The sequence below is a fragment of the Triticum urartu genome, chromosome 7A (genome assembly GCF_056163025.1).
Source record: "Triticum urartu cultivar PI428250 chromosome 7A, HENAU_Tu73, whole genome shotgun sequence".
In the NCBI taxonomy this organism is placed as follows: Eukaryota; Viridiplantae; Streptophyta; class Magnoliopsida; order Poales; family Poaceae; genus Triticum; species Triticum urartu.
Window position 1 is genome coordinate 532102045 of NC_141879.1, and position 11591 is coordinate 532113635.

Genomic DNA, 11591 nt, shown 5'->3' on the forward strand with positions numbered 1-11591 from the left:
CACACTTATAGCAACACGGAGCATTATATTTTTATACACAAAAGTATACAATGTGTATGGAAAATTAGCTATCAACACTTTATTTGGAAGAAAAAATTTATCAGTATTTTAAATATGTAGGCATATATAAAAAGGTTTTGATGTGCACGAAAAATTTGTAATGTGTATGAAAAACTTAGAAATCAAAACATATATTTCAAAAATAATATTAAATGTATATAAAAAAGCTAATGTATATGAAAAGTGTACCATCTGTATGAACAAAGTAGACGTGTGCTGAAAAAAATAGAAAATATATTAAAAATTAAGAAAAACATCGAAACCCGTTGAAAGCAGACACATAAACTCAAATGAAAGAAAAAAGGAAAAAGAACAGAATAAAACTGGAAAAACCGATAAAAGGAAAAACAAAACCGTTGGAAGCCTCTATAACATGTCCAAATTGCTCGAAAGCTATGTCTCGCTCGTATCGAGACTAGCACCCGTCTCGCCTGAAGATTTTCTTCAGTGCGCAGGCATATGGGCCGGGTCAATAGCGTGTTACTTGTTCGTTCGGTTGTTGGTCTGTGTTCATTGATGCGTTTCGTCCAATTTTTTTGCTTTTTGTTTGATTTTCTTATTTTTTGGGTTTCTTTATTTTTTTTGGCCATCACACTTCGGTTTTTCTTGTTTTTTATTTCGCTTTTATTCGGTGCCTCTTTTTCTTTCTTTCATAGTTTTCTTTGTTTTTTCTTTTCTTTCTCATTTTCTTTATTTTTTCCTTTTGGGTTTCAACAGTTTCCTTTTGTTTTTTTCTCTATTTCTTTATCAGTTTTGGCCGTTATTCATTCTTTTGCACTTTTTTCTTCAGTTTTCTTTTTCTCTTTTGTGTCCATTTAAGGTTTGAATGGTTTTTAGTTTTTCTTTGTTTCTTTTGGTTTTTATTCTACATTTTTTGTATATGTCAAAAATATTTTTCTAATACATGTTTAACATTTTTAATATAAGTTTAATATTTTCGGAGTACACGGTCAACATTCTTTCTATAAACATTTTTTGCATTTTCCGAATTATATCTAACATTTTTTAAATACAAGATTAACATTTGTTAATATATGGTAAATATTTTTTTCTATATATATTTTAAGTTTTTCAAATGATTGATTAATATGTTTCAAATACACATTAACAACTTTTGAATACATGGTCAAAGAACATTCCATACGCATTTTGCATTTTTAAATGCTTGATTAATGTTTCCTAAAACTGTTTTAACGAGCCGGCCCACTGAAAAGGAACGAGGCCTCACGTTAGAGGCGAGAAATAGCACAGTCTGGTATTGCGTCCCCGTCCAGCAACAGAAGGAAGCAAACAACCCCCTTCAAAAAAGAGAGAGAAGGAAACAAACATGGTTCTTCTTTGTTGTGCTTCGTGCTTTGTTTTATCCTCAGATGAGACGCATATATATTGGCCTATCACTCACTTCCTCTTCATCAGCAAATTCGAGCGCACTCTCACCAGTAATAACAATGGTGTAATAAACCCACTGTAGACAATCTGAAATTTGTCCATTACCACTACAATCGAAGTGTTCAAGTGTATCGCGTTATCTACGACCGAACCTTTTCTTATACTCTAATAAGGGCATGTCCAACGCAGGCGCTTAGCCCAAGCGCCAGGGTCTTTTTTCCTGCCGTTTCGTACGATTCCTAGTCAATCTCAGGGTTTCGCGTGGCATCGATGTCGAGTGAGTCGTTGGCTGCCACAACTTGTTTTTTTTCCACACGAGCTCTTTTATCAGCAGGGGACACCAGCAGCAAAGGCCTTTTGCGGTTGAAATTGACCTGTGACTACCGCACACCCGCTACTTTTGCGTCTGGTACTCATAATTTGTTTGGTGCAAAAAAAAAAGGGATTGTCAATGTTTGGCCTTGTGCCAAATATTGACTACTAATTGGTTGATTACCAAGTATACTGTAATAAACCACTGTAAACAGTCTCAAATCTCTGCATGGAGCACCAGTACTAGCGTTACCACTAGGATCGAACTGTATCGCACTGTCTACGATCGAACCACTCCTTACCCTAAGCCATCGCTTACTGGTGAGACAGCGCTGCATCATTCACTCAAAGGCGGAAAAGAGCAGGCAGATTTTTACCACACGGCTAAAGTTATTCCTCGTTCAATCCCGGACTAGTACAAGGCGAGAAAGATGAACACGGTACGGGGCAGCGACAGCATGCAGCATGCAGGCCTTCACGACTTGGTGGTGAAGGGCGTGTAGGTCTTGAGCGAGTCGCGGACGCCCTGGATGGAGGCGGCGCAGGCGGCGACGGTGACGAGGAAGCAGACGAAGCTGAGGCTCTGCAGCGCCACCCACTTGGTGCCGAACCGCGGGATCTGCCGCTGCCGGATGTACATCTCCACGGGGAAGAAGACGGTGAGCGGCCAGAAGGCGATGCTGCCCAGGAAGCCCAGGATGCTGTTGAAGAAGGGCATCAGCATGGCCAGCAGCGTGATCAACCCCACGAACGCCGTCCGCCACACCAGCCGGAACACCACCGCGTGCTTCCGGCCCAGCTCCGGGTACCGCCGCGCCGCGCCGCCCTCCACCGCCGCGAACAGCGGCTGGCAGAAGACCTGGAAGCCGCCCACCAGGTGGAGCACGATGCAGACGTTGGCGAAGTCCACCAGCCAGTAGGGCTCGTAGAAGCCGAACCCCGTCAGGATGTTGCCGTTGGCGTCGTTGCCGAAGGCCGAGTAGCCCAGGCAGCCGCACAGCATGTAGAAGGCCGTCGTCGTCGAGATGCCCATCAGCGTCGCCTTCCGCATCGTCTTGTTCTCGCCCGGAGGTGACCGCAGCGTGTCCTGCGCACATCGTCGTTTGTTCGCCAGCTAGTTAGTCATCACACAATTCATCATCACCTTGCTCTGCTCGAGCTCGAGAGTTATATATATACCTGGATCTCGATGAGGATTATGGAGTAGGAGTAGGCGAAGGCGACGTTGCCGAGGGCCTGGAACGTCATCCAGACCTTCTGCGAGGCGTCGACGTCCACCCCGACCTCCGTGCCGGTCAGCGACGTCCTCCCCCTGGGCCCCGAGATGGTCTGCGCCAGCGAGAGGCCGACGGCGATGGTGGCGTAGGAGAAGGACATGATGGCGGCGACGATGGAGAGCCACGAGAGCTTGTGGAAGTTGGGCACCTGGCAGAAGATGACCTGCACCACCCCGAAGGCGATGATGTAGGCGCTCAGGTACTGGCTGCAGTCCGCCTTGTGCCCGTGCCAGTGGAAGCAGTTGGACTTCTTCAAGGCCCTGCATGCAAAACACACACTCAGACCTTACTGCCATACATTTCCAGGTGGAAGTGGAATGAAATTGGGCTTCGATGGGGCTTACGCGGCGCTGGTGGAGGCGGTGATGGTGTAGCCGATGCCGGTGCCGAACATGTTGACGTACTGGCAGAAGCCGCAGAACCAGACGTGCCACCCGCCTGAACACATGCACATCATCTCAGGTTGCATTTTGATGAGTAAAAACGGGCGAGCTTGAGGCGAGCACGTACCTAGGTAGGCCTGGACGGCCTCGGTGTAGGTGTAGTTGCGCTTGCCCGTGACGGGGTCGCCGACGCGGTAGCAGTCGGCGAGGAGGCCGCAGGTGTAGAAGGTGATGATGGCGAAGAGCACCAGGGTGAGCGGCCCGGCCACCCAGCCCAGCTGCGCCATGGCCCAGGCCAGCGACAGCACGCCGGACCCGATCACCGCCGTTATGATGTGCGCCGCCGCCGTCCATACCGTCCCTGGCGGTACACACAAACACAAACACACAACAAAAACGAGCTGTGAAATCCATCAAAGGAAGATGCGAATCAATTAATTTCCACAAAATTAATACTCCCGTCTCAGTTTGAAATCCTGACATATAGCACGTTGTCTTCCTCTCCCTTTTCCTTGGGCAATTATATTGATTTGCTTGGCGCAAAGTTCTTACAAAAATCTCCTCAAACTGATGTGTTCCAGTAAAGCTCTAATTAAACGAGTTGTCTGAAATTCATGTCCGACGACTCATGTGCAGACAAAGACGTCGATGCCCCGTTTGACGCGTACAGCAAACCGACGGCAGAGAACCAAGGTGAGGAGATGAGACAACTTTCGGCGGTCGCCATGCAGTTGGCAACATATTCGCACTCGATCGGCGGCACTAGCGTCTACAGGGAAAGAAAGCTACGGGAAACCATCGATCGGACGTATGGCACCGCTGCTGGATTTGGCAACATGTCATTCAATTCAAGGCGCATTCTCTCTACCTCGGTGGCCTACGCTGCCATGGCAGCCGTTCTTTTCTCGGTGGCCTCTTTGACCCGTGCCTGTCTCGTCAGGGCCCGTCTAGGACGACGTGCCGGTTTTATGGAGAGAGCCCCAACCAACTGGTTGGGTACGTTGGTAGGGAAAAGATACTACCATCGTGCTAGCTAGCTAGCGCCGAAATATATCTCGAATCAACCTGGCTTCCTTATAGGCAAAAAAGCCTCCCAAAACCTCCACACTACCCATCACACAATCATATATGCTCCCTCGGCCCGGGTTTAAAAGATAATAAGGCATTCGGCGAAGACTCTAATACGAAGTGCGTCTCAAAAACTGCCCGGAAAAGAAAGTAAAATACCCACTCTTTCTGCCTGCCCAAAATATTCGTGCTCAATGTCAAGGAATATTTCCATTTGCAGGGTCATACTATACGTTTTAGCCGCATTTAACTCAACATGGTATCAAAGGTGGATTGGCATAATGTAAAATTGAAAAGGTTCCGTGTTTAGCCTGAATGAGCCACAAATTAGCAGTTATTGAACGACTTTATGGCCCACCCTATCCTGTTGGATTGTATTTTTTGGAAGCACTTGACACTGCTCTAAAGAATGTTCGATACGTGTACTAGCTAGTGGGGAGGGGATGCATCTTCTAAACCTCTCAACAATCAATGGGGTTTTCTACGGCTGCGTTGGAGTGGCCGACATGTAGGCCAACCAACAAGCTGGTCCATATGGCAGCCATCCAAAAGTTCGCTGACTTACGTCCGAGAATATGCGCCCCTGTTCCATGGCGGAGCTCAAATACCAGGCCATCACCAAAGCGGATTACTATTTAGTTTCTACTGTAGTAGATATTCACGCATCACGTCCGTCAACGACACATAATGTGCCTACAATTCTTCAAACTCAACGGCCCGAGACAAACGATGGCGCGCTTGCCCAATTATACTAGGAAGAATTAATACTTATTGTAGTAGTGGTGTTCTGAAAATGCAAAGCTTCTAGAGTACGTTCCAAACATAAGCAGAACAGGTAATTGTTGATTGAATCTGCGAAACAGATCTAGGAAATAGTTGGAGAGTAGCGTGTGCCGGGGCCAACCCAATCGCAAAGAGACCCAGCGATAGTAGTAACCCAGAGATTCGAAGTTGGATACGACATGAATCTGCGCTGGGATCCGCCGATTCGAATCATAAATGGGAACCCTGGCACTACATAGGTTTAGTCACACGCGCCGCAGAGATCCCAGGCGCGCGGTAATTAATGGTTTACAAAAACGCGGGTAAGCAAGCAGCAGCCGAAACTGGAAAGCGATCAATCTTTGATAGCCAGCCAGCCCGGCCCCGGCGTGCGGGACGCAGAGAACTTCGCCGGCAAGCATCCAAAACAAGACGGCGGCCTAGCTACGTGCTACGTGCTACGGCCTACGGGGCCGCCATACTAGGAAGGATCCATATGCATGCATTGTACTACGTATACGTCGGAGTTAATTCCGTGGGAATTCGCGTCGGGCATTAATGCCGTGTACGCCGGCCAGCTACACGTGGCCGGCCGCGCACGGCCCCTGCCCGCGGTTGCTCCCCGGTTCACGAAGCGCGCGCGTGACGGCCTCGGTTTCCCCTTTCCTTTCTTCATTCAATTCAGGGACGGTGAAAATCCAACCGCCGTCCGTCCGCCGGCCGGACGGCCGGAGAACGGGATCGATCGATCTATCTACGGAGAGGCGAATGAATCGCTAAGCAAGAATGGTTGGACGGACGACGGACGTACCTGTTCTCCTCTCCCTGCCGTCGTCGTCGACGTCGCCGTGGGTGCGGGGAAGGTGGCCGTCGACGTCCATGGCCCCGCCGCCGCCGCCGCCGCTCTCGCCGCCTCCCTCCGCCTCGATCAATCTCCTCCTCCCCGGCCTCCCTCCCTCTCTCCCTCTCTCTCTCTCTCTCTATACAAGTGATCTGGTGTGTCTCGTGTGTGGGCTATGTATGTGGGAGTGATAGACAGAGGGTTGTTTGCGGTGGTTCCCTCTCCCCCCTCGCAGCTTTGCTCCTCCGGTGGTGGAAGGAAGGAGAAGTGGTGGTGGTGTGGTCAGGAGAGGGAATAGGAGAGGCCAATGAATTGCCATATATATAGGGGCGGGGGCGGGGGCGGGAGGGAGGGCCGGCCCGGCTGCCTGCTCGCTCGCTCGAGTGTGTGCCATACGTGGAAAGAAACCGAGCAACGCCCAGTGGAAACGGTGGTTCGCGCCGGACAGGATGAGTTGATGCTATTCCCTTTTTTTCCTCTCTGGTTCGGGCGCGGGAGGACGGGTTTTTCGTGGGCCTGCTATCTAGCGCGACCGCTGCCGGACCGGTGGCACCGACGTAGGCTGTGACGTCAGATTCAGCAGAGCTAGGAATTTTTTTTTACCTGAGCTAGTAGTTTTTTTTGTGGGATGGTCTGAGCTAGTAGTATCGGTTATGCACGGTAGCCGTGGTGAGCAGCAGTAACAGTATCCACAGTTCGGTCTGCTTGAGAAACGGGGGAAGGCGTTGTGCTGACGTCATGTATGACGCCAGCAGCCCAATGAATATTTTCTTATTTTTGCGGGAATACTAACCGGATAAGAAAGACAACCCCGTTTTTACATATTACTAAACACGGGTAAGAAAAATAGGAAATAAGTAATTTTTTTTTCATGCAAACACGTGGGGTTGCTTTGATGAGAGGGACGTACTGAACGCGGTCCGTGTAAGCTAGGAAAACGGCCTTACTATACAAAATCTTGTTTGGCTCCTCTAACATGGATATAGGAAACTCGTTTCTCAAAAACTCGGAATTCCCGGTATGTGGGAACAAATGCGATTAACAAATACAGATCGCAACAGCCCATCTCCGCACCCCGCCCCCATCGAACCCTTGTTTTATATGGTATCCGTTTAGGTCGATCTACAACTTGCATCCGCCGCCCGATCGCATCCATGACATCGTCGACCGCTGCTACCACCTCTTCCTCCATGGCTCCCTCCTTGTCACATCCCAGATTTTTCTCAAATTTGGTATGTTGAAAAAATTCATGGGGAATTAAAAAAATTCTAAGAAATACCCCAGATTCCGTAGGTTTGAATGTGATTCACATTGATTTGCTTGATTTATTGCCTAGAAGGGATATAAAATCCCAATGCAACTAGTTCAAACCCTATCTAGCCTTGATAGGAACCCAAGCCATTTGAAATATTGTTGGGAAAAAGTATTCTTAATAAGTACCAAGAATATCCAAGCCAAATTAATTCTCCCTAAAAAAGATTTGAGTTGGATTTATTTTGAAATCAATTCAAACCCAAAGGGGAATTATTTTAAAAGGCTTTGCATTTTATTTATTGCAGGAAAGTGAATTCCACAAGCCCAAATAATGACCTAGACCCTCTGCCAATTTTCTAAAATGAACTTGATACATAGTTGGTTCTGAAACCAAATTCAAATTCAAAGGGAAAATATAAGTTGCAGAAAATATATGTCCAAAATGCCCAAGAAAAAAGTGCACAAAGTCACAAATATTCCATTTGAAATTTAGAAAATATTTATGTTGGAAATTCAAAGCCTATTTGAATTTGCAAAGCAAAATAGAAAAGGAAAAAGAAGAAAATGGAAAGAAACCCAAAAGAAATAAAAGAAAAAGAAAAGGCCCACCCGAGCCAGCTAGCCAGGTCGAAGTCCAACTAGCCAGCCCAGCTAGCCCCGCGCGCGTTCTCTCTCCCACCCACTAACGTGCGGCCCCCGCATGTTAGCTCCTTCTTCTCCAACCGCCCACATCACTTGCCCACGCCCCCGTGCATGACCACATGCGTGCACGATCTCCACTCGCCCACTCCGGCCACCCCGAGCCCCACAGCCATGCCCCTTAAAAGCCATCACCCTCCTCTCCATTTTTCCCAATGCCGCGATGCCCAAGCGCCGCCAGGCTGCCCACGCCGAACCCTGATGACCCACAAGTATAGGGGTCAATAGTCCTTTCAATAAGTGAGAGTGTCGAACCCAACGAGGGGCTGAAGGAAACGACAACCGGTTTTCAGCAAGGTATTCTCTGCAAGTGTTGTAAGTAATAGTGATAAATAGTTTTGTAGTAATATAATTCGTAATAAGTAACAAGTAGCAATAGTAACAAAGGTGCAGCAAGATGGACCAATCCTTTTTATAGCAAAGGACAAGCTTGAAAGTTCTCTTACATAAAGCAAAACATTCTCGAGGACACATGGGAACTGTCATCTAGTCACTTTCATCATGTTTAGTTGATTCACGTTTGCTACTTTGATAATTTGATATGTGGGTGTACCGGTGCATGGGTGTTGTTCTTACTTGAACAAGCAACCCACTTATAATTACCCCCTCTCGCAAGCATCCGCAACTACGAAAGAAGAATTAAGATAAATCTAATCATAGCATGAAACATATGGATCCAAATCAGTCCCTTACGGAATAACGTATAAACTAGGGTTTAAAATTTTGTCACTCTAGCAACTCATCATCTACTTATTACTCCACAGTGCCTTCCCTTAGGCCTAGTTATGGTGAAGTGTCATGTAGTCGATGTTCACATGACACCACTAAAGGAATCAGCAACATACATATCATCAAAATATCGAATGAATGCCAACTCCACATGATTACTTATAACAAGACTTCTCCCATGTCCTCAAAAACAAAAGTAACTACTCACAAATCATATTCATGTTCAAGATCAGAGATGTATTGAATGTGCTTGAGAGTCTGAACATTTAATCTTCCACCAAATAAACCAACTAGCATCAACTACAAGGTGTAATCAACACTAGTAACCCACAGGCAGGGGCGAAGCCAGCATGGTGGCGTTGTGTTCACCTAAACCCAACATTTTTCCGTAGCACGTACATGTTTATAGGTCTTCTCGTGTATGAACCCAATGAAAAGCTAATGTTGCACCCATCAGAAGTTGGAATGGACACTTAAAAGCCTTTTAGTCCGTCTAAATCTTTAGTGTGAGAAGCCCAACTAAAGGTCCACAAGTATATTGCTACTTTCTTCGTACCTGCCTCCAGATCCATGAGGCTGTAGGCTCTTGTTTCCCCAGGGCCTCACCACGGTCTTTCATCCCTCTCCCATATCCCATTCGCCCATCGCGGCATCGGCGCACTACCTGGCCGCCAACGGCAAGCCAACAAGGCAATAACAACAGCTCGACATGCAGTCCAAACTCAAGGCAAGTGAGCTCACATCACCATATTTTCTTTCTCCTATGCATATTCTGTAATTCCCTTTGCCCTAATTTTCTGATTGTTTTTCCTGAACTTTGATTGATTTAGACTAGAGATTATGATGTAGACACTTCAAAGCCACATGTTAGATGTAATCAAAGTGCATTTAACATGTTCCCTAAGTAGTCTCCCAAAGCCATCTATACTGAGAAAAAACAATTTGGATGATTTCCCTTACGATCCAGTCAATCAGAAGAATTCTAGAGTACACTAGAAAATCTTAAGTCAAGATATCTAACCAGGGGTCCTTACATGTCACAACATATATTAAAAAAACAGGTCAGAACATATAATTTTATTACCCACAAAGGATCATTTGAAATGAGCCATAAGATTTAATACAAAATAAAATGGTTTAAGGAATATGCTGGTTGGCTTGAATACAGTGGCAAGGTGCATAAGACCTTTTGTTTGTAAAACTACATTGTCACATATTACAAACAAGGGACAAACTTAAGTTGGGTTATAATGTCTGGAATGATCGAAAGAGGAAACTCTAAAATGTGAGTGAATGTACTTGATTGTTTGTTTCGATTAATGGTGCTATAAACTTGTCATTTTTCTAGTGTTTTCAGGAAGAGAGATTTCACCAGAAGCGATGAAGTTATTTTGATACTGCTTTATTAGGTAAACGAATGATTTGATAATTTCATCAAACAAGTATGTCTTGCACTATTTTATTTTAGTATGTACACATATATAAATAATAAGTGATGCTATATTTCTACTTATTATGTTGTATGTTAGTGTGAAACTGGACAGTAGACTTAGTTAGTTGATACTAGACCTCACAAGTCGACGAGTAAACCCATTAACTTAATTTTCTAGCTCTGCCCCTGCTCACATGTACCAATCTGAAGAGTTGAGACAAAGGTTGAGATGAGATTGTGCTGGTGAAGATGTTGTTGAAAATTGGTCCTCCCATGATGAGAGGGTCATTGATGATGTCGATGGCTTCGATCCCTCCTCCCAGAGGGAAGTATCCCCAACGGAATCGCTCCGACATAGAGCAAAAGTGCTCATACCCAGGTTTCGCCTCGAGATGGCGGTGCTTCGCCCTAAAAGTCTTCCTCTTATTTTTTTCTAGGTCAAAACCCCTCAGCCAGCTGTGGGACCCATAAGACATCAGGGCGCACCTGGGGGGTGACGGTGTCCCGGACTAGGGGGTACTCACCACGTCGTCTCCCGACCAGTTGGATCAGGCCGAGGACCCCCATGGAGGTTCACTCATGGGCCACTTCGGGCAGCCCATGCCGCACACGAGGAAGATTTCACAAGACTTGATGATCAAGACAAGGACTCCTCTCCACCAACGTATTCAACTAGGACTCTTGTTATCCTAGGCCTCCGGTACATTATATGAGCCGAGGCCAGGATAGTCGCTAGATTATTATGACATTATTCATCATACCCTCGGGTTTTAGACCACAACATATGATCTCGAGGTAGATCAACTCTGTACTTGATACTCCATCAATATAAACAAGAGCAGGGCGTAGGGTTTTACCTCCATCAAGAGGGTCGGAACCTGGGTAAAACATCGTCTCCTTCGTTCCTGTTACTATTGATCCGAGAATCCATAGCTCGGGACCCCCAACCCCGAGATCTGCCGGTTTTGACACCGACAATGGTGCTGTCATTGAGAGTTCCGCTATGAGATCGACAAAGGATCAATGGCTCGCCTACAGATCAACTGCGACATCGGCGTCTTCGTCGCCGGCTCGACTAGTCACCTTGGCTTGATCAAGGACTATGCCCTGCCTCCAATCTTCATTTTTGGACGAGGGCCTTCATCAAACATCAACTCCGATCTCTATCATGATCATGGAGAAATCATCCTTGGAGCTTAGGGGCTCAACGTCAACATTGCCCTCGGGCGACCGTGCTGTTCTTCCGGACAACAAACTTGTATCCGCTGCCACCACCTCCTCGAGCATCGCTTTGATGATTCCTTCGGTGAAATTGTGCGGAATTGAGTCTACAACAACCCTATAAAATTTCGTCGTGTTCCGATGGACCAATCTCCGCCGATCTC

General features: G+C 46.6%; 1 protein-coding gene across 1 annotated transcript; it reads right to left on the bottom strand.

Moving 5' to 3' along the window:
• Positions 1 to 2076: 2076 nt before the first annotated feature.
• Positions 2077 to 6382, bottom strand: LOC125524758 (amino acid permease 1). The gene is made up of 5 exons (XM_048689787.2): positions 6063 to 6382; positions 3549 to 3782; positions 3383 to 3476; positions 2941 to 3298; positions 2077 to 2848 (listed from the first exon to the last, which is right to left on the bottom strand). Exons 1-5 carry the CDS (start codon positions 6130 to 6132, stop codon positions 2237 to 2239), a joined length of 1368 nt encoding a protein of 455 aa, XP_048545744.1. The 5' UTR covers positions 6133 to 6382; the 3' UTR covers positions 2077 to 2236.
• Positions 6383 to 11591: the final 5209 nt, after the last annotated feature.